General features: G+C 44.3%; 1 protein-coding gene across 5 annotated transcripts in view; it reads left to right on the top strand.

Moving 5' to 3' along the window:
• Positions 1–23,603, top strand: part of abcc5 (ATP-binding cassette, sub-family C (CFTR/MRP), member 5) — a 142,824-nt gene that overhangs the window by 24,384 nt on the left and 94,837 nt on the right. For all 5 annotated transcript variants that reach the window (XM_070883412.1, XM_070883410.1, XM_070883413.1 and 2 more), the window contains exons 7-10: positions 3,768–3,941; positions 5,386–5,533; positions 8,023–8,171; positions 22,561–22,668. In XM_070883412.1, the coding sequence (XP_070739513.1) occupies positions 3,768–3,941; positions 5,386–5,533; positions 8,023–8,171; positions 22,561–22,668 (579 nt within the window). The remainder of the gene's footprint in view (positions 1–3,767; positions 3,942–5,385; positions 5,534–8,022; positions 8,172–22,560; positions 22,669–23,603) is intronic.

The following is a 23,603-nucleotide window of genomic DNA, read 5'->3' as shown; positions in this document are numbered from 1 at the left end:
GTGCATTTCTGATTGCATCCAATTTTTCCATGGTTGGATGTAAACCATCTTTGTCTACTCTGTACCCTAAGTACTCCACTGAGTTTTTAAATAACTCACACTTGCGAGCAGACACTCATACTCTGTGCTTCTCTAGCCGTTTGAGGACTTCATTCAATATGCTATTATGAATTTGCCTATTTGGTGCTGAAATTAGTATGTCATCCAAATAACATACTTACCCCTTCAGTACCTTGCATAAACTGGCTCATCACCCCTTGGAATATGGCAAGGGAGGAAGACACTCCAAACTGTAGCCTATTAAATTGATATAGGCCTAGATGAGTATTTATAGTCAAACATGACTTGGACTCCTCATCTAGTTCAAGCTGTTAGTAGGCATTCGTAAGATCCAGTTTTGAGAAGATCTGACCACTTGTCAGTGTTGTGAACAAATCTTCTATATTTGGCAATGTATTGGGAACATTACCCTCTAGAACTTGGTTTACGGTTACTTTATAATCACCACACAATCTTACCTTACCATCAGACTTGGGTACAACAACAATGGGTGTAGCCCAATTACATCGATCTATCTTAAAAATAATGTTCAGTCTCTAGTCTTTTGAGTTCTTGCTCAACTTTCTCCTTGAGTGCATATGGTATGGAACGTGGCTTGTAGTAAATTGATCTTGCATCCTTCTGTACCGACACTCACCTTGAAGTCTTGGATCGGACTGCCCGTTTCCCAGAACACCTTCGGCTACTTCTTGATAATCTCATCCGTTGATGAAAATCTCGCTTCCACACAGAAAATCTTACTCCAATCCAGCTTCAGTGAGCTCAACCAATTTCTTCCTGGTAAGGCAGTCTTGTCTCTCTTCACTACTATTAGAGGCAAGCTTTGAAATTGATCTTTATATTTCACCGATATGGTGATATGGCCTACTACAGGAATTTTCTTTCCTGAGTAGCCTCGCAGCTCTATCTTTGATTTCTCCAGTTGAAAATCACGCAATTTGTCGAGGTACAGTGACTCCGGTGCTACACGCACGGATGCACCCATGTCAGTTTCCATTGGTATCTTGAATCCCGCAACATCTATGTGGATTTTGATGCTTTCCGAATCACTGTCCGTTAACCTCGTGCTCCTGATGACGTGTAACTCTAACATCTTCTTGACCTGTTGTTCTTCCAAGCTATGTAGTCTCTTTGGATTTCTACTCATAGCTATGAATGCTGGACTCATAGCTTTGAAAGCTGATTTACCCTTCAGTCGGCATGCCTTTGCAAGAAGCCTAGTCTTCCTGCAGAAGAAACACTCTGCCTTCACGTATGGACAACTTTGAGCAATGTGTTGTCCCAGGCACCTATAGCACGACTTCGACGCTCTGGTAGAATTCCAGTTTCTGAGACTTTCGGCCATGCCTGTCTTTTACTTTGCACCTGCAGGTGATTTACCTTGGTTAACTGACGACCGTAATTATTATTTAATTCTCGGGAATATTATTCGGCCATGCCCATCGACCTCGTCTGACAAGCAATCTCAAAAGTCAAGTCATCCGTCGTCAATAACTTCCTTCTGATCGCATCATTTTTCATCCCACAAACAAAACGATCCCGTAATGCTCGGTTTTGAAAGTTTCCAAAATTACACTGCATCGATAGCTTTTTTTTTTAATGCTATGATGTAATCACTGATACTTTCATCAATCTTTTGATTCTGAATCCTTAAACGATAGCTTTCAGCAATTTCTAACGGTTTGGGGTTATAGTGCTGCTCCAGCTTCGTTAAAATCTCTTAAGTGTTGTGTCCTTTGGCTCGTCAGGCACAAGCAGATTTACAAGAGTGCCATATAATGCCGGACCTGCCTCCGATAAGAAGATCGCTTTCTTACGTTCCAACACAGCCTGGTTCTGGACTGCATTGTCTGGAACTTCGATTATGTTATTTGCAGTGAAATCCATTTCTAGCCGATCCACCTACGCTTTAAAACATTCCTGGTCGTGTCTATATTCTCCCAAATGTCCCAATTCACCTGCCATTTTAATCTCTAGCTGTTCACACCATGTGCTGTATTTTACCTCAGATTTTGTAGCTTTTTTCCAAAGACAGAAACTTCCAAAGTCTCTGTCGGCTGGCTGAATCCTATAATGCATGAGATCAGCACTTGCAGCACTTTGAGAACTTAAATGCTGGTTTATCAGGGGCAATCACAGATGAGGCCTGGTGCTAGCATAGCATGATGGGAGGCAAAGGGCAAAAGGATGGAAAAGCCAAGGCTGAAAAATAGATCCTGACCCGATGCTGGGCCACCACGGTGAGGTGGTAGCCAGAGCTGAAGCAGGAAAATCGCAGGTAGCAAACCCTAGCCTGAAAGTGAAATAAGAGTTGTGTGTGAGGTGAGTGGGGATGTGCCCAAGGATGAAAGAAGATGGCAAAGCTAAAGCTGGGTATGGGAATGGATGGCATGTAATCAAGGTTTGGAGGTCATATTTTGGAAATGTCAGGAGTTTGTCTTATCTGTAGATCATCATCATCATAGGCAGTCCCTCAAAGCGAGGATGACTTGTTTCCGCGCCAAAAAGGAAAATGTAGTATCCCAAATTATTTTGTGTGAAAATATATTTTTTTTCAACCGGCCAGGACTGCTTAAAATTTCAAAGTTAAGTAATATAATAATTGTACTAGAAAGAAGAAAATGGTGGGTGGAACTAGGAGACTTGTGTTACAGTGCCACGACTGGTAGCAGGCCTGCATGTGGAGTGTGATATAAACCATTGCACAAAATACGTGATAACAGAAACTAAGGCTTGTGGATAGGATGTGCACACATTCCTAAGTCATTAATATGTAATTTTAAAATGTATACCAGAACTGTTGCATGTCTGCATATTAAATGCAAATATGTTACATTAAAAGTATATTTAAAAAAAAATCTCATTGATGCAAGAATCTACCATGACCAGTGAGCCTCTTGCTGACCGGAGCAAGATGCAACAAATGCACTCTGAGACCTTTAAGGGACACACTTAAGTTTCACAAGGTACAGTTTGGCAGCAGAATAACACATTGCTCATTTTATGATTATATTGATCCTGTCCTTCTAAAACATGTGTAAAGGCATATGCGCAAAGACAGCAGGGAAAATATGCAGCAATTGAATTGGAAACATTGAGTGTGTGTATCTGTATATAGTGCTTTTTTAACATTAGGAACAAATAAATATTTTGGAAATGTCAGGAGTCTGTCTTATCTATAGATCATCATCATCATCATAGGCAGGATGACATGCTTCCACACCAAAAAGGGATGAGTTCACAGGTGTTTCAATGAAGGACCTAATATTCCAGATCCCGAACTACATCATGGAGGGTGGAAGATGCCTGTGCTTGGATTTTTTTAACGTGTGGTGGCCGTTGCACACCAGCCACCACACGGACTTGACAGAGCTCGGTCTTGGTCCAGTGGCAAGGATTACTCAAGACTAATTGGAGACCAACTCTGCTGCACAGACCGAGCGTGCGCACACATCGCAGTGTTGGCTGGCCCGTGCTACCCCTGGGCCCCGGTCACTTCCCTCTACGGACTCTTGCCGCTCTTTCACCCCTCCTGCTGTGCCTGCCCACACTACAATCAGCGACCTGGCTTCGCAGCCGTTGCTCTCCTGTACAGCACGCATTGCTCCCTGAAGTAGCATGCTGCAATGTTTTTGTTATAGTGCAGCAATGTTAATTTGGAAATCTGTAGAACCCATCTAGTGTTTTGATTTTCTTCCTGTCCATAGCTCATCAACATATGCTCAAGTGATGGACAGCGATTGTTTGAAGCTGCTGCAGTTGGAAGCTTGTTAGCAGGTGGGCCTCTTGTGGCAGTTCTCGGAATGATTTATAACACTACTTTACTTGGTCCCACTGCCTTCCTCGGTTCTGCCGTCTTCATACTCTTCTATCCATCTATGGTGAGTTGTGACCTGTTCCTTAAAAAAAAAAAAAAAATAATTTAATTGAGGAGCAGTTATGTATTGAAATGCAGCACATTACAATGATGGTTATAGTGCAGCAATATTAATTTGGAAATAAAAGTAACGATCTTTGCTGTTGTAACGATGGTTTAAGTATATATCAGTTTGGACATGAATTATTTTAATTAATCGTATATTTGTTTACATGTTACATTTTAAACACTCTTAATTTTGCTCATTTCTACAGTGCACTTTTTGGTACCATGTTCAATTAAATTTTTCCACTCAAAGTGCAGAGAGTTTGTTCCCATTAATGATTTAAATTTGAAGCTCTGTTTTCTAAATCTGTGCATCCTGTACATACTTCAGGAGTGATCATTATGGATAACCTCTGAATATGCTGTTATTTTGATGTCAGCTGTTAACACATTTCTCATGCATTGCATAAAAGAACCCCGCTACCCACCTTGCCCTGGAGGAACCTTCATTTTGCCTGTTTATAGTGGGCAGTCCTTCTGTCGTTCCCACTTCAAACACTTTTCAATACTGAAAGGAATTCCTTTTATTTCTGCAATTAGTTATTACTATTGGTTTTCTGTCATCTCTCAGAAGAAATACTATTTACATTTCTTATGATTCCATAAGGTAACTAGCAGATGAAGTATTATGGGCCTTCTTAAGAAAATTACTTTGTGTTTTTCTCTTAACTTTGCTCACTTTTTTGCTCATATTTTCTTACTTGCTTTCAACTCCTTTTCTTCTCCCCCCTCCCCCCACCCCACCAATGCCTGTCTAATAATGCAAAGATGTTGACATATTTTACTTGAGGGTAATTCAGAGTTTGAACATCTCTCTTGGAGGTTCTTGCTTCTCTGGTAGAGCCTCTGTTCATCTCCTTTAATATATATATTAAAAAAAAATTATTTTAAATTGTTTTGGGAAAGTCCCTTCCATCTTATCTTGGGCCTCCAGCCAAGAAGGTCTGGAAGGACATCCATAAACGAGCTTTAATTGCAGCAAGGATGGATCATTTGTGTATATGGGTTTATTCTATCTACAGTGGCTTCATCTCATTAAAGAGAATATTTATCCTCCTGGTTATGTCATTATTTGTTCAATACATAGAAGGTATGAGAATTAAGAAAGGGGAATAAAAATGTTTACTGTATGAATGAAAAAAAATTCAGATGCCAGGATTCCAACCTTTTATTCTCTCAGTGGCTCTGTGGGTTATTCCCATATTTTTGGTCCCCTTTCAACTTCACTGCTTCCTCTCTGCAAACTGAAGGTTTTGCTAAACCAAGAATAACAAGTTGAGTGAACTACCATGGGAACATCTACACTTTTTTTGTAATTTTCTGTTGGACCTACTTTCTTACAGCTATTGTAAATCAGAAGTCATGTACTTGTATATTTAAACTTTTATTTTGTTTTGTTAAAGATGTTCGTGTCCCGGCTGACTGTATACTTCAGAAGGAAGTGCATTACTGTGACTGATGAACGTGTTCAAAGAATGAATGAAATCATCTCTTACATAAAATTTATTAAAATGTACGCTTGGGTGAAGGCGTTTTCACAGAGCATTCTCAGTGAGTATAGCTTATTAAAGAATTTAAGTCCTTTTGATTCAAAGTGCACTTTATATGACTGATCCACTTTTTCCTCGCTCCCTTTCATAGACTTAATCAACACTTGGGGAAGGAACATAGGAACATTTAGGAACAGGAGTAGGCCATTCAGCCACTCGAGTCTGCTCTGCCATTCATTTAGATCATGGCTGAATTGCACCACAACTTCATTTACCCACTGTTGCTCCATATCATTTGCACTCGGCATGTGTGAACTTGAACTTGATACCTGCTGCTCCATTGCAACCTAAACTGCGCTTACATCTGGGCTGTAGTATAGAAGATAGATTGATGGTACCTGTCAGTTTTTCCTTCTGGTATCAGCACAATAACATTTAGTTTTGATTAATAATTACATATAATTTACAGCACAGAGAGAGGCAATTCAGCCCAACCTGTCTATGCCGGTATTTATGCTCCACACAAGCCTCCTCCCACCCTACTTCATCTATCTGCGTATCCTTCTATTCCTTTCTCCTTCATACTTATCTAGCTTTCTCTTAAATGCATCTCTGCTATTCGCTTCAGCTACTCCATGTGGTGGTAGCGAGTTCCACATTCTAACCAATCTCTTGGTAAAGAAGTTTCTCCTGAATTCTCTATTGGGATTATTAGTGACTATTTTATATTTATGACACCTAGCTTTATACTGCTTCTCAAGTGTAAACATCCTCTCTATGCTTATCAAACCTCTTCATAATTTGCCAAACCTCTATTCGGTCACCTCTCAGCCTTCTTTTTTTCAAGTCTAAAACTTTTTAACCATTATCCCTGTTTGCTTCAACCTCTGCATATAAATGAATAGGCAATCTTTAAATGAGGAAAATCAATGTTCCTTTGAGCTTATTGCCATATATCATTAAATGGTTAACTTGAATTTTTGTGTTAGTAGATCTTGTGTATGATTTTCCTCATCATATTAACTACCTTTTGAAATGATTTCCACAAAGTGCACAACATACTTTCTCTTTTCTTCATGTGTTTATTGACATAATTATGAAATTACAGATATATTGTGTGCAGAATTAACAAAGGCTTAATTAGTAATGTGTTTTCACAAATAGAGCTATTTCTAAGTATTAATGGGGCCCAAGTTTCGGCTGTCCCACAGAACGGCGCACCTCCGCGAGGCACGCCTATTTTCTGGAACATAAAGTGCGCCTATTATTAACCTCGGTATTCTCCGATATTTTTCGGGCCCTTTCCAGGTCGGCGCGCCGCTGCTGGGGACGGGGCCCAGGTGTTGCGACGAAGAACTGCCGGTGGGCGGTGGGGGGGCGGCTAGGGCCCAGCATCAATTTTAGTGCTGGCAGCCTTGCGCATGCGTGCTAGTGTGTGCGCGCATGTGCAGTAGCTCCTCGCAGCCCGAATCTCTGCGACGCTGTGTGGGAGGGGCCCGAAGCACGCCACCCCTAGCCCTGACCGAATTGGCTCCCTGGGCATTGAAGATGTGATTGAATAGTTATCTGGACTCGGGCTTCCTAGAAACACCCACACCGATTATTGCTGGGATGATGATCAGTAACAGGGCAGAAAACTCACACACAGCCCCATTTAACAAGACTATGTTCTGGCTGTGAGAAAACATTCCAGGTAAGTGGCTGATACGGACTTGTGACTAAAACGCTCAGATGTGGGACCAGCCCGATATTAACAACTCTGAGCTGGACTCAGGATCCACGTCTTTGAACATTCTCTGACAACCACAGATTTCGGCAAAGTAAGGAGCTGGCACTTCAAGACCACATCTGTGGGGGAGAAACGCCCTGCTTTTATTTCGGATTGGTTAGAATTCTAAAAATGGAATCTTGCAATCTGAAAGCACCAAATTAATAAACACCTAAATTAATAAGCGTCTAGGTACAAAATACGACAATTCCGGTGCGTGCTCCAATTGGCAAGGTGGGACTTCTAATTTTTATTACTTGATTTTAATGTTCATTTATTATTTAAAAATTATGATGGTTTCTATGCATCTTTATGGTTAACAGTGAAGTGTTTAATGCTTTGTTCCCCTAACTTCCTTCTAACTTCCCCCCCCCCCCCCCACCCACCATCTCCCGCTGCCTGCACCTAATTTATAAAGTGTCGGCAAGGTTTTTCTGAGCATACAAAAATCTACACTTACTCCATTCTAAATTAGTTTGGAGTAAGTTTTCGCTGCCTAAACTTGCAAAACAGGCGTAAGTGGCTGGTAACGACACCTTTTGGGGAAAAAAACTGTTATAAAATGAAACTATTCTAACTAACCAGAATTGGAGCAAACTAAATGCCGAGAATTGCAATTTCTAAGATATTCCATACTAAACTAGTTGTTCCAAAAAAATAGGAGCAACGCGAGCCGAAACTTGAGCCCAATAGTTCATGTCTACCAGTATCATTTTTGAATTTAAATGTATGTTTGGTTTTGCTGACACTTTGCTGATCTCTAACTTTTTTTTTCTTGCTAGAAATCCGAGAGGAGGAACACCAAAACTTGGAGTATGCTGGATATTTTCAAAGCATCACAGTGGGTGTTGCTCCAGTTGTTGTGGTTATAGCCAGTGTAGTAACTTTCTCTGTCCACATGCTCTTAGGATATGACCTCACTGCTGCAGAGGTTAGTTTGCATGATGAAGAGTAACCTTGCAGGCTTTTCTGCAGGATTGTGAATAGATGCAATGTTTCATAGATGTCAGATATTGGGGGGAAAATGGAGATTAAAAAGGGAAAATAACATGTTGAAATAAGAATAAAATGTGGGATTGCCAAGTTCTGAAAAGAGAAAGTATAACGTAATATTTTGAATGGAGATCCTTTGTCAGAATTCATCAAATACGTATAATTTGAGGAGGTTTTAGAAGGGGAGTGGGGTGACGAGGTGGAGGAGTTTATAAAGAGCGTACCAGAGTGCACGGCTGTGTTGGAGTGGAGGGAATATTACATATTTTAAATGTGCCAGATTTATTATTGAATATCCTATACAGAGCCAAAGTAATTTTATAAGTGGCAAGTTTATTTGCAGCTGGTGTCAAGAGTTCCGTACTGGAATGCTTTGTTTCAATTGTGCTAAGCTGATCATTGATGCAGTAATTCTGGTAAAGCTTGGGATGATCAGGTCATGTTAAAAAGGATCAACCAGTTAGGCTGCACTCGATTAGTAGTCCGATTGTATCCACAAAAATCACCTGAAATGCAGCTTGATTCCAATAATGAAACAAAGTCTCTTAGATAATGACTGATATTTTGTTGAAATTGTTTCCTTTCATGATTTTGATAATTACTACAGCAGAAGTTGCTTAAACGGTTGTCCACTATAACGGGGTCAAGTTTTGGCCGCCCGCTTGAACGGCTTACAGCGGAGAGGCCCGCCTAATTTATAGAACAAAAATTGCGCTGAATACTTACCTCGCGATACTCAGATAGCTGTAGGCCTATTTCCACCTCGGCACTGCGCAGCTGCTGGGGGTGGAGCTACAGCCCTGTGCCATAAACAGTGCCGGCAGCAGCGCGCGTGCGCAGTAGCCGTCGGCGTCCTGTCTCTGGGACGACGACCACATCCCAGGCCGAAGGGACGTCGCCCCTATCCCTGGCCAAGTGGCCTGCGCATCTTACTTCGGCAGCGGGGCCCGCCCATCCGGCCGGCCTCTCGCTGGGGGCGGGCCCTGCCCGAAGTCCTCGGCGGGGCCCGGCTTCGTCGTCGTCTTCTCTCTCTCTCTCTTTTCCCGCCCCCCCCCCCCCCCCCCCAATCTTCTCTTCTTCCCCCCCCCCCCGCCATCTTCTTCTCTTCTCCCTCCCTCACCCCCCATCATCTTCTCTTCTCCCTTCCCCCCCCATCTTCTTTCTTCTCTTCCCCCCTGTCTCTTCTCTCACCCCCCCTTCTCTTCGCCCCCCCCCAGCCATCATCTTCTCTTTCCCCCCCCGCCATCTTCTTCTCTTTCCCCCCCCGCCATCTTCTTCTCTTCCCCCCCCCGCCATCTTCTTCTCTTCCCCCCCCGCCATCTTCTTCTCTTCCCCCCCCGCCATCTTCTTCTCTTCCCCCCCCCGCCATCTTCTTCTCTTCCCCCCCGCCATCTTCTTCTCTTTCTCCCCCCCCCCGCCATCTTCTTCTCTTTCCCCCCCCGCCATCTTCTTCTCTTTCCCCCCCCCGCCATCTTCTTCTCTTTCCCCCCCCGCCATCTTCTTCTCTTTCCCCCCCCGCCATCTTCTTCTCTTTCCCCCCCCGCCATCTTCTTCTCTTTCCCCCCCCCGCCATCTTCTTCTCTTTCTCCCCCCCCCGCCATCTTCTTCTCTTTCCCCCCCCGCCATCTTCTTCTCTTTCCCCCCCCCGCCATCTTCTTCTCTTTCCCCCCCCGCCATCTTCTTCTCTTTCCCCCCCCGCCATCTTCTTCTCTTTCCCCCCCCGCCATCTTCTTCTCTTTCCCCCCCCGCCATCTTCTTCTCTTTCCCCCCCCCGCCATCTTCTTCTCTTTCCCCCCCCCGCCATCTTCTTCTCTTTCCCCCCCCCGCCATCTTCTTCTCTTTCCCCCCCCGCCATCTTCTTCTCTTTCCCCCCCCCGCCATCTTCTTCTCTTTTCCCCCCCCCGCCATCTTCTTCTCTTTCCCCCCCCGCCATCTTCTTCTCTTTCCCCCCCCGCCATCTTCTTCTCTTTCCCCCCCCGCCATCTTCTTCTCTTTCCCCCCCCGCCATCTTCTTCTCTTTCCCCCCCCGCCATCTTCTTCTCTTTCCCCTCCCGCCATCTTCTTCTCTTTCCCCCCCCGCCATCTTCTTCTCTTTTCCCCCCCCGCCATCTTCTTCTCTTTCCCCCCCCGCCATCTTCTTCTCTTTCCCCCCCCGCCATCTTCTTCTCTTTCCCCCCCCGCCATCTTCTTCTCTTTCCCCCCCCGCCATCTTCTTCTCTTTCCCCCCCCGCCATCTTCTTCTCTTTCCCCCCCCGCCATCTTCTTCTCTTTCCCCCCCCGCCATCTTCTTCTCTTTCCCCCCCCGCCATCTTCTTCTCTTTCCCCCCCCGCCATCTTCTTCTCTTTCCCCCCACGCCATCTTCTTCTCTTTCCCCCCCCGCCATCTTCTTCTCTTTCCCCCCCCGCCATCTTCTTCTCTTTCCCCCCCCGCCATCTTCTTCTCTTTCCCCCCCCCGCCATCTTCTTCTCTTTCCCCTCCCGCCATCTTCTTCTCTTTCCCCCCCCGCCATCTTCTTCTCTTTCCCCCCCCGCCATCTTCTTCTCTTTCCCCCCCCGCCATCTTCTTCTCTTTCCCCCCCCGCCATCTTCTTCTCTTTCCCCCCCCGCCATCTTCTTCTCTTTCCCCCCCCGCCATCTTCTTCTCTTTCCCCCCCCGCCATCTTCTTCTCTTTCCCCCCCCGCCATCTTCTTCTCTCTCCTCCCCCCCCCCCCCTCCCCCGCCATCTTCTTCTCTCTTCTCCCCCCCCCCCCCAGCCATCTTCTTCTCTCTTCTCCCCCCCCCCTCTTCTCCCTGGTGGTGCAGTAGGTGAGTAGAAATATTTTTTTATTTATTGTGATTTTTAATTTTTTATAATTTTTTAAATTAATTTATTTGGATTGATTTATTGGTTTATTTATTGATTTATTTATCATTTATTATTGATGATGGCTCTTTATTTGTAAAAGTGAAGTGTTTGATGTTTGTAAACCCCCCCCCCCCCACCCCCCAATCTTTCGTTCCATACGCCTGATTTCTGAGCGTACAAAAATCTACACTTACTCCTAAGTTTTCACTGCCTAAACTTGCAAAACAGGCATAAGTGGCCGGACATGCCCCCTTTTGAAAAAAAATCTGTTCTAAAATGAAACTGTTCTAACTCACTGGAAATGGAGCAAACTAAATGCCGAGAATTGCAATTTCTAAGATACTCCATTCTAAACTAGTTGCTCCAAAAAAATAGGAGCAACACAGGCCGAAACTTGACCCCAATGAGATTATCTCTTGGGCAGGACTGACCTGACTTTGGGATGATAATTTAAAATCGCCTTGCTGAGTTGCAATGAATAAAAATATTTGGGGTTAATTAGTTGGCTTGTTCTGTTGTATTTAATAGCAAACTGCTTCACCTTTCTGGCAGAGCTGTGCAAGCCATTAATGGGCTTAATTAGTCATCCTTCCTATGCAGTGCACATACTGCTTCTGTTGATTCTGGCACAGGTATGAAACTAATCATACAGAAATTTGTCAGCTGGAATGTAGATCAACAAAGAGCTGCCCATTTTTGGTTTACACAAAAGCGTCCGTGTCATGGAATGCCATGCCTGAAACTTGGTAAATATCCTAGAATCCCAGATGATTAAAAACAGTATTTGTCTGATTTAGTAATCATGAGCCAGTGGCTCTGATTTTAAGGAATAACAGCCTTTGTATATTTATTGACATGGACACCGGTTTTTATTTTCATGCAGAAAATTATCTCCAAAAAATGAGTAAAAATATTAGAATCCCACATAATTTAAAAATGGAATTCAATGTAATCACCATAAGTCAGTTCATCAAATGTTAAAAGCCTGCTTTTTCAGAGTTGAGAAAGTATAGTTAGCTATGGAACTCGGCTCTGTCTTCAGTAAGACAGTTGAATTATCCAGCTGTTTGAAATGCTGGATCACAGAGCTGGGAACCAAAAGACAACTGTGACATAGCTCTGTTCCGTTCCCTTACTTACCATCTTTTAGCATTTCCCATTCCTAGTATTTCAATTACCTGTTCTATTGCATTGGAGACCCTTGCTGTCGTCACTGCAAGTAAAACTGCTCTACATGCCATGGGCCCTAGTTTCGGGCCGCGCCTAGAATGGCGCAGCCCCGACCTGGATGCCCGTTTTTCGCTCCACAAAGTGCTCCTTAAAAAATACTTACCTATTCTCCGGCTACCTGCAGATCCTCTGGAGCTGGGCGCAGCGCAGCACGAGCTGTGGGGGGCGGAGCCAGGTCCCTGCGCTGAAAACAGTGCCAGGACCTCTGCACATGCGCGCTACAGTGGGCGCGCATGTGCAGTAGCTCCAGGCGCCCAAAACTGTGTGGGAGGGGCCCGAAGCATGCAGCCCCTAGCCCTGGCCGAATGGCCTCACTGGGGCTGCGTGGATCAGGCTGCACCTCCCACGCCCAGCTCCTGCTTCCTCCCAACCCGACTCGACCCCCCCCCGACCGGACCGGACCTGCGCTCCCCCCGCCCCCGGACCCGAACAGACTCCCACTCTACTCCCCCCCCCCTCCGGACCTGACCAACCCCTGGCCACCTACCTTTAAATCAAGTCTTGGGCCTGGCCCGTTCAACGTCCCTCTCCTCTCTTCCCCCTCTCTCTCTCCCTTCTCCCCCTCTCTCCCTCCCTCCCTTCTCACCTTCGCCCCCTCCCTTCTCACCTTCGCCCCCTCCCTTCTCACCTTCTCCCCCTCCCTTCTCACCTTCTCCCCCTCCCTTCTCACCTTCTCCCCCTCCCTTCTCACCTTCTCCCCCTCCCTTCTCACCTTCTCCCCCTCCCTTCTCACCTTCTCCCCCTCCCTTCTCACCTTCTCCCCCTCCCTTCTCACCTTCTCCCCCTCCCTTCTCACCTTCTCCCCCTCCCTTCTCACCTTCTCCCCCTCCCTTCTCACCTTCTCCCCCTCCCTTCTCAACTTCTCCCCCTCCCTTCTCACCTTCTCCCCCTCCCTTCTCACCTTCTCCCCCTCCCTTCTCACCTTCTCCCCCTCCCTTCTCACCTTCTCCCCCTCCCTTCTCACCTTCTCCCCCTCCCTTCTCACCTTCTCCCCCTCCCTTCTCACCTTCTCCCCCTCCCTTCTCACCTTCTCCCCCTCCCTTCTCACCTTCTCCCCCTCCCTTCTCACCTTCTCCCCCTCCCTTCTCACCTTCTCCCCCTCCCTTCTCACCTTCTCCCCCTCCCTTCTCACCTTCTCCCCCTCCCTTCTCACCTTCTCCCCCTCCCTTCTCACCTTCTCCCCCTCCCTTCTCACCTTCTCCCCCTCCCTTCTCACCTTCTCCCCCTCCCTTCTCACCTTCTCCCCCTCCCTTCTCACCTTCTCCCCCTCCCTTCTCACCTTCTCCCCCTCCCTTCTCACCTTCTCCCCCTCCCTTCTCACCTTCTCCCCCTCCCTTCTCACCTTCTCCCCCTCCCTTCTCACCTTCTCCCCCTCCCTTCTCACCTTCTCCCCCTCCCTTCTCACCTTCTCCCCCTCCCTTCTCACCTTCTCCCCCTCCCTTCTCACCTTCTCCCCCTCCCTTCTCACCTTCTCCCCCTCCCTTCTCACCTTCTCCCCCTCCCTTCTCACCTTCTCCCCCTCCCTTCTCACCTTCTCCCCCTCCCTTCTCACCTTCTCCCCCTCCCTTCTCACCTTCTCCCCCTCCCTTCTCACCTTCTCCCCCTCCCTCCCTCCCTCCTTTCTCCCCCTCCCTCCCTCCCTCCTTTCTCCCCCCTCCCTCCCTCCCTCCTTTCTCCCCCCTCCCTCCCTCCCTCCTTTCTCCCACTCCCTCCCTCCCTCCTTTCTCCCCCCTCCCTCCCTCCCTCCTTTCTCCCCACTCCCTCCCTCCCTCCTTTCTCCCACTCCCTCCCTCCCTCCTTTCTCCCACTCCCTCCCTCCCTCCTTTCTCCCACTCCCTCCTTTCTCTCCCTCCCTCCTTTCTCTCCCTCCCTCCTTTCTCCCCCTCCCTCCCTCCCTCCTTTCTCCCCCTCCCTCCCTCCCTCCTTTCTCCCCCCTCCCCCCCCCCCTCCTTTCTCCCCCCTCCCCCCCCCCCCCCCCTCCTTCGCTGTCAGAAACACAGACACTGACAGAGAGTGAGAGAGAGAGACACACAGACAGAGAGATAGAGACACTGACAGAGACACACTGGGTGAGGGGTGGGGGGTCCCAGCACACTATTGGAGGACTCCCGCTGCTGCAGTCGGTAAGTAGAAAATGTTTTATTTATTGATTTTAAAATTTTTTAAAAATTTTTTATTAATTTTTTGATTGATTTATTGATGTATTTATCATTTATTATTGATGGCTCTTTATTTGTAAAACTGAAGTGTTTAATGTTTGTAAACTTCCCTTTAAACCCCCCTCCCCCCCCCCCCCCCATTCCCTACGCCTGATTTGTAACCTACGCCTGATTTTCTAAGTGTAGGCAAGGTTTTTCTGAGCGTACAAAAATCTACACTTACTCCATTCTAAGTTAGTTTGGAGTAAGTTTTCACTGCCTAAACTTTCAAAACGGGCGTAAGTGGCCAGACATACCCCCTTTTGGGGGAAAAAAAATCTGATCCAAACTGAAACTGTTCTAACTGACTAGAACTAGAGCAAACTAAATGCCGAGAATTGCAATTTCTAAGATACTCCATTCTAAATCAGTTGCTCCAAAAAAACAGGAGCAACACAGGCCGAAACTTGGCCCCCATATGTCTATGGCCAGGAAGCTCAACCATTTTAACCGTTGGCCAAACAAATTTCTAAGAAGAACTAAGTGCTACTTAAATTGATACAAGCTTTTTGACACTTGTTGTTGGGAACATAAGGGAGGTGGCAAGTTTATCCTTGTGGAATAAAAATAGAAAATGCTGGAAATACTCAGCAGGTTAGGCAGCATCTGTGGAGAGAGAAACACAGTTAACATTTCAGGTCGATGACCTTTTGTCAGAACTGGGAAAAGTTAGAGATGTATCAGATTTTTAAGCAAGTGTAGGGGGAGGGGAGGAAAGAACAAAAGGGAAGGTCTGTGATAGGATGGGAGGCAAGAGATATTAAAATACAAAAGGGATGATGGTGCAAGGCAAAAGGAGATGGTAATGGGACAAGTTAAGAAACAAAAGATGAGTCTAGATGAGGTGTAAATGAGAATGGCAGAATAATCAGCAGCTACCATGTGGGGAAAAAAAGAGGCAGAAGTTATGATCTGAAATTGTTGAACTTAATGTTGAGTCCAGAGGCTGTAAAGTGCCTTTTCGAAAGATGAAGTGCTGTTCCTTGAACTAGCGTTGAGCTTCGTTGGAACAGTGTAAGAGGCTGAGGACACGGAGATCAGAGTGGGGGTCAGAGTGGAGAATTAAAATGACAGGCATCTGGAAGCTAGGGGTCACGCTTACGTACTGAATGGAGGTATTCTCCAAATCAGTGTTTGGTCTCCCAAATGTCGAGACTGCATCGTGAGCAGCGAATACAGTATACTAAATATGTAAGAAGTACAAGTAAATCGCTGTTTCACCTGGAAGAAGTGTTTGGGACCCTGGACAGTGGGAAGGGAGCAGGTAAACAGGCAGGTGTTGCATCTCCTGCGTTTGCACGAGAAGGTGCCAGGGGAAGGGGTGTTGGGGGTGATTGAGGAGTGGACCAGGGTGTCGCAGACGGAGTGGTCTCTTCGGAATACCGAAAGCGGAGGGGAAGTGAAGATGTGTTTGGTGGTGGGGTCACACTGGAGGTGGCGGAAATGGCAGAGGATGATACATTGAATACGGAGGCTAATTGGGTGAGAGGTGAGGATGAGGGGAACCCTATCATGGTTCCGGGAGGGAGGGGAAGGGATGAGAGCAGAAGTGCGGGAAATAGAATGGACACGGTCGAGGACCATGTCAAGAACGGCAAAGGGGAATTATAGGATATACCGCACAGAAGCAGGCCATTCGGCCCAACCAGTCCATGCTGGTGTTTATGCTCCACTCGAGTCTCCTTCCATCTTTCTTCATTTAAAGCTGTCCGCATAACCCTCTATTCCCTTCTCCTTCATATGCTTGTCTAGCCTCCCCTTAAATGCATCTATACTATTCGCTTCAACCACTCGCTGTGGTAGCGAGTTCCACTTTCTCACCACTCTTAGGGAATTCAGAAGAAAATTCTTTACCCAATTCTTAGTGACTATCTTATATTGATGGCCTCTAGTTATGCTCTTCCCCACAAGTGGAAACATTCTCTCTGTATCCACTCTATCAAAACCTGTCAATTTTAAAGACCTCCTATTAGGTCACCTCTCAGCCGCCTTTTTTCAAGAGAAAAGAGACCCAGCCTGTCCATCCTTTCCTCAATGTATACCCTCACATTTCTGGTATCATCCTTGTAAATCTTCTCTGCACCCTTTCCAGTGCCTCTATATCCATTTTATAATCTGCCAACCAGAACTGTACGCAGTACCCCAAGTGTGGTCTAACCTAGGTTCGATACAGGTTTTGCATAACTTCCCTATTTTTCACTTCTATATCTCTAGAAATAAACCCCGTGCTTGTTTTTTTTTATGGCCTTACTAACCTGTGTTGCAACTTTTAGCGATTTGTACATTTGTACTCCGAGACCCTTTTGTTCCTCTAACGCACCTAGATTTGCACCCTCCAAGTAAAGTGGCCCCTCTATTCTTCCTACCAAAATGTAATACAGGTTGAGCGTTCGAAATCCGGAGCTCCAAAATTCTGAATGTTCTGGAATCCGGACACCGGGCAGATCCGTGGCAGGGTTATCCGGAAACCGTTCCGAAATCTGAACTCCCTCGGTGGACCAACCTCGCCGGCCTGCCCCCGCCCAACTTCGCCCCAGTTGTTGCCCCCTCACTTCGGCGGACTGACCTCGCCCCGGCTCTCGGCAGCTCAACCTCGCCCCCTTACCTCACCTACCTCAGCCCAGGCAAAGACGTTCCAAAATCCAGAAATATCCGGAATCCGGAACAGCCTCAGTCCCAAGATTTCCGGATTTCGGACGCTCAACCTGTGTTGAACTTCATTGCCAATTATATGCTCATTCTGCAAATTTATTAATGTCGTCCTGAAATTTTTTGCAGTTCTCCTCAGTATTGACTATTGCCCCCAATTTAGTGTCATCCGCAAATTTAGAAATTGTGTTTTTGATTCCAAAGTCTAAATCGTTAATATAAATTGTGGACAACAGTGGTCCATGCATGATCCTTGTGGAACACCACTGCCCACCTTCTGCCACTGTGAATAGCTACCTTTTATACCCCTACTCTCTGCTTTCTGTTTGGAAGCCAGCTGGCTATCCATTCTGCTACTTGTCCCCTGTCTCCACATTCTCTGACCTTGTTCATCAGTCTTATTGTGAGGTACCTTATCAAAGGCCTTTTGAAAATCTAGATAAATTACAGCTACTGCATTATCATTGTTTACTCTCTCTATTAACTTCAAAAAATTAAATGAGGTTGGCCAAGCAAGACTTTCCCTTTGCTAACTATTCTTTATTATATTTTTGGTTTCTAGATGTTCTTCTATTTTTTCCTTTAGTAGGGATGCATTATTTTTCTTCAGTTGAGGAAAAAGGAAGACATATCGGAGGCACTAGTATGGAAAGGTGGCATTGTCGGAACAGATGAGACGGAGAAACTGGGAGAATGGAATAGAGTCCTTACAGGAAGCGGGTTGGGAGAAAATGTAGTCCAGGTAGCTGTGAAAGTCAGTGGGCTTATAGTGACTGTCAATATCATATCCCATCCCCAGAAATAGAGACAGAAGTCGAGGAAGGAAAGAGTCGGAGATGTACCATGTGAAGGTGTGGGAAGGGTGGAAATTGGAAGTAAATGAATGAAATATTCTAGTTCAGGGCGAGAGCAGAAACATCACCGATACAGTCATCAATGTACCGAGAAAAGATGTGAGGGAGAGGACCTGAGTAGGACTAGAACAAAGACTGTTCCACGCATCCCAAGAAAAAGGCAGGCAAACGCAGATTGGGTGAGCTCTGCTTTTGTTTTCATATGGCATCGGATGATGATTCTGCCATTCCCATTTACAACTCATCTTTTGTTTCTTAACTTGTCGCATTATCATCTCCTTTCGCCTTGCACCATCATCCCTTTTGACTTTTAATCTCCTCTGCCTTCCATCCTATCACAGACCTTCCCTTTTGTTCTTTCCTCCCCTCCCCACTTTCTTTGCTGCTGCACTTGCTTAAAAATCTGTTACATCTCTAACTTTTTCCAGTTCTGACAAAGGGTCCATCGACCTGAAACGTTAACTCTGCTTCTCTACACAGTTGCTGCCTGACCTGCTGAGTATTTCCAGCATTTTCTTTTTTTATTTCATATTCAATCTGCAGTATTTTGCTTTTGTATTTGTCCTTGTGGACCTCAGTTGAAGGGTGGATCTTAAAAAACGGTAACGTACACTGAAAGTTAGTTCTGACTAAAGTTCAAAAGAAGGCAATTGAAATTTTTCATTATCAAAATCTAGAATGAAGATGTTGATTTATGCAGATTTTCCCCCAAAGTTTAGTAAGTTTTGTATATATGAAATCATGTTTCTGTGTATGGCAGTTGGCTCATCCTCATCTGAGTCAGAAGGCCATGGGTTCTTGAGCACATAATTTAGGCAGATACTGAATTGAAAGTGCCATCTTTCAGGTAGGATATCTAAGATTCCATGGCACTATTCCAAGAGCAGGGAGATCTCCAAGTGTCCTTCCTCAATCAACACCAACAATAACAGATTATCTCGTTTATTCCTTTCCTGTTTGTGGGACTTTGCTGTGTGCAAACTAGCTTTTGTGTTAATATAACATTAACTGCAGTTGATATGTAGGTCATTGGTTGTAAAACACTTTGTGATGTTCTCAGGACATGACGACAAGGGCATACAATATGGCCAAGATTAGTGGGAGGCTAGAGGATTTTGACATTTTTTTAAGCCAGCGAAGAACGACTAAAAAAATTATTGCGAGGGAAGATAGATTATGAAAGTAAACTAGCACAAAATATAAAAACAAATACTAAGAGTTTCTACAGGTACATAAAAAGGTAAAGAGTGGCTCAAGTAAATGTTGGTCCCCGAGAGGATGAGACTGGGGAATTAATAATGAAGAACAGGGAAATGGCAGAGACGTTGAACAAATATTTTGTATCGGTCTTCGGTAGAAGACACTAAAAACATCCCAATAATGGATAATCAGGGGGCTATAGGAGGGAGAAACTTAATACAATCACTATCACTAATGAAGTAGTACTTGGTAAAATGATGGGACTAAAGGTGGACAAGTACCCTGGACCTGATTGCTTACATCCTAGGGTCTTAAAAGAAGTGGCTGCAGAGATAGTGGATGCATTGGCTGTAATCTACCAAAATTCCCTGGATTCTGGGGCGTTCCCAGCGGATTGGAAAACCGAAAATGTAACGCCCCTATTTAAAAATGGAGGCAGACGAAAAGCAGGAAACCATAGACCAGTTAGCCTAACATCTGTCATTGGGAAAATGCTGGAGTCCATTTTTAAGGAAGCAGTAGCAGGACATTTGGAAAAGCACGATTCAGTCAAGCAGAGTCAGCATGATTTTATGAAAGGGAAATCATGTTTAACAAATTTGCTGGAGTTCTTTGAGGATGTAACAAACAGGGTGGATAAGGGGGAACCAGTGGATGTGGTGTATTTAGATTTCCAGAAGGCATTCGATAAGGTGCCACATAAGAGATTACTGCACAAGATAAAAGTTCACTGGGTTGGGGGTAATCTATTAGCATGGATAGAGGATTGGCTGGCTAACTAACAGAAAACAGAGAGTAGGGATAAATGGGACATTTTATGGTTGGCAGACAGTGACTAGTGGGGTGCCGCAGGGATCGATGCTGGGTCCTCAACTATTTACTATCTATATTAATGACTTGGATGAAGGAACCGAGTGCAATGTAGCCAAGTTTGCTGCTGATACAAAGATGGATGGGAAAGCAAATTGTGAGGAGGACACAAATAATCTGCAAAGGGATATCGACAGGCTAAGTGAGTGGGCAAAAATTTGGCAGATGGAGTATAATTTGGGAAAATGAGAGGTTATCCACCTTGGCAGAAATAATAGAAAAGCGAATTATTATTTAAATGGAGAAAAATTGCAAAGTGCTGTAGTACAGAGAGACCTGGGGTTCCTTGTGCATGAAACACAAAAAGTTAGTATGCAGGTACAGCAAGTAATCAGGAAGGCAAATTGAATGTTGGCCTCTATTGCAAGGTGGTTGGAGTATAAAAGCAGAGAAGTCCTGCTACAACTGGAGTACTGCGTACAGTTTTGGTCTCCGTATTTAAGGAAGGGTATACTGGCATTGGAGGCTGTTCAGAGAAGGTTCACTAGGTTGATTCCGGAGATGAGGGGGTTGACTTATGCAGATAGGTTGAGTAGGTTGGGCCTATACACATTGGAGTTCAGAAGAATGAGAGGTGATCTTATTGAAACATATAAGATAATGGTGGATGCAGAGCGGATATTTCCACTCATAGGGGAAACTAAAACGAGGGGACGTAGCCTCAGAATAACGGGACGCCCATTTAAAACTGAGATGAGGCGAAATTTCTTCTCGCAGAGGGTTGTAAATCTATGTAATTCCCTGCCCCAGAGAACTCTGTGGAGGCTGGGTCATTGAATATATTTAAGGTGGAGAGGGACAGATTTTTGAGCAATAAGGGAGTAAAGGGTTATGGGGAGTGGGCAGGGCAATGGAGCTGAGTCCATGATCAGATCAGCCATGATCTTATTAAATGGCGGAGCAGGCTCGTGGGGCCAAGTGGCCTACTCCTGCTCCTGTTTCTTATGTTCATATGAAAGGTGCTGCAGAAATGAGCAATAGATTTGTGGTACCTCTTTTACAACTAATCCCATTAAACCTTGCTTGCTGTTGTATAACTTGGGAGGACAATTCTTCATGTTCATTAATGTGGATGAAACTGTTCTGCACTTCCTGCATTTTACTCAGAGTAGTGGTTAATGAAAAGCTGTCATGCTCATTGTGCTTGAGTTCGTAAAATTAAATATGACCCACTCAGTAACTTTTCCCCCATTTTAATTTGTTGAGGCAATTCCATCTCGCCATTGCATTCCCTGGTGTTATCCATGCTGACCAGTGAGTAGCACTGAACCACATATACCAGAGCTCCCAGTGTGGCTAAGGACTGCACCTTTTTAGTGTGATTGGGATTGACACAATACAATTTTGAAGGAGAGTGATGGCCAGTAAAGTTCAAACACAGTTTTTTTTTTCAAATCCCAGGTAAATGAAAACATTTCTTTATTCCAGGGTAATGTTTTACGTGACTATTTGGACTTGGGAGTTGGTCAGTTAAGTGGGGAAGTGGATTTGTAAACTTGGGAAATGGTTGTCCAGAAAATTGGCCAGAAAGTGAAAAATAGACAGCTGCTACATGAGCATCTGAACTTTGAAGTCTATTAATTAGGCAGTACAGTTGGAAATCCATTTCCCACAGTGACTTACTTTTAGATGACAGTGACTTGTTATATAGGCAACTGTGGCAGTCATTTGTTTGAAGAATATCCCACAAACAGCAGTGAAATGAATGATCAGTTAATCATGCTTCATTTGGTCAAACTGGTTGAGAGAGAAATGTTGGCCAAACAACAGATTTCTGCTTTCAAATAATGGGATGAAATCAGACAGATGGGATCTCGGATTAGCATCTCATCTGAAGGACAGCATGCCTGGCATCATAGCACTGTCTGGTTAACTGCTGTGGTGCATCAATTCAGATTATACCATCAAGTCCTGGTGCAGAGCTTGATCTCAGATTAAAACCAGTCATATGTGGTGACGTGTTGGTCAGCATAAAAAAGATTTGAAATGCAGAAGCTAATAACAGTAAAACTTGTATTTATACCGGACCTATAAACATAGAATTTTTTAATGGTCTCATTGGTTCTATATTCAGGTAATTTCTGACATATTTTCTTAAACAATAGTGTCACACAATTGGCTCCAGACAGCTCATTACTAATGCATTACACTGGTACCAGAGAATTGATCCAGTGGAGTACTGTTGATTATGATAGTTATTTCTACTGAGTTTTATAAAGGTGTTATATTTTCAGGAATTCAGACTTAATAGCTGCATTCCATGCTTCCAACAAATCATGCAAACATCTGCATGTTACATGCTCACTGACTTGAGACTTCTGATTTTGTTGCACTAGAAAATGTCCATGGATGGTAGGGTTTAATTTCAGTTAAGATAAAGGTAGTTCTGTTTCTGTATTTTTGGTTTAGGTATTTAAGTGTCTAAATCTAATGTATGTAGTTGAAAGTTTGTCTTTTGGTATCTTGTGTTATTTTTCCAGGCTTTTACCGTGGTGACAGTTTTCAATGCTATGACATTTTCTCTTAAAGTCACGCCATTTTCTGTGAAATCACTATCTGAGGCATCTGTAGCTGTGGATAGATTCAAGGTAAGGTATTTAAAAAAAAAAGAAAGTTTGCATTTTGAAATCATTTAATTGCAAGTGTTGTCTTTAAAGTACCCTTTATATTATCTGAATTTTGGTCTTCGAATAACTGGCCCAATGGAATTGTACATCAATAATTACTTAATTATTTAAATGTGAAAGCTAAAATCAATAAGAGTTGGTTGAAGTGACTGCCAATAAGACAGAATCAATTTAGAATATAAATATTACAACACTCAACAGGGCAATGTTTTAGTAAACAATTACCCTCTGTTTATTCAACATTAAGATTTGGATTTGTACACTTTCAGAATTGAACCTTGCATGTACTATGGGTCATTACTGTAAATAGTGAGCGACTCTCACTTAAAATGGCACCGTTGATGAATAGCTTTAATGATATCCAAGATGTTCCTGGATTAGAGTTGAATATGAAAGCAATGTTCTCTTCTGGTAGGAGATGGAGTGCTGAAGGTTGAAATACATCTATTTCAAAGGCTTACTATTTTGTTTCCAAGACATTTCAACTGGAGAATTTTGACTAGAATTCACTCTTCTGAGAAGCAGACACATTTATTCAGTTAAAAATATCACTACTAAAATTACAGCTTCATGTTTTAATGTGTCACTGTAAAAAAGGAAAACCCTGTTCCATATCCTGTTGTATTTGTATCCATTTTTAGAAAACTTGTGTTTCTCCTCTGGTCAACGGGATGGGTTTCATGTTGCTACACAAACCTCTTGGGTCTGTTGAGACACCTAGATGATAGCTTCATAGCGCAATGTGTCTAATTTGTTTTCTGATTGCTTGAAGTATTTTGTTATTCAGTTAGTACCCTAAATCGATGTATAAACAGATAGGGCTAGAAATGCGTTTTTTTTGGTCATAGCGGTTTTTTTCGACCAAAAATATCATCATGACTCCGCTATGATTTTGA

Source organism: Pristiophorus japonicus, chromosome 6 (assembly GCF_044704955.1).
Source record: "Pristiophorus japonicus isolate sPriJap1 chromosome 6, sPriJap1.hap1, whole genome shotgun sequence".
NCBI lineage: Eukaryota > Metazoa > Chordata > Chondrichthyes > Pristiophoridae > Pristiophorus > Pristiophorus japonicus.
This window is presented reverse-complemented; position numbering and strand designations above follow the sequence as displayed.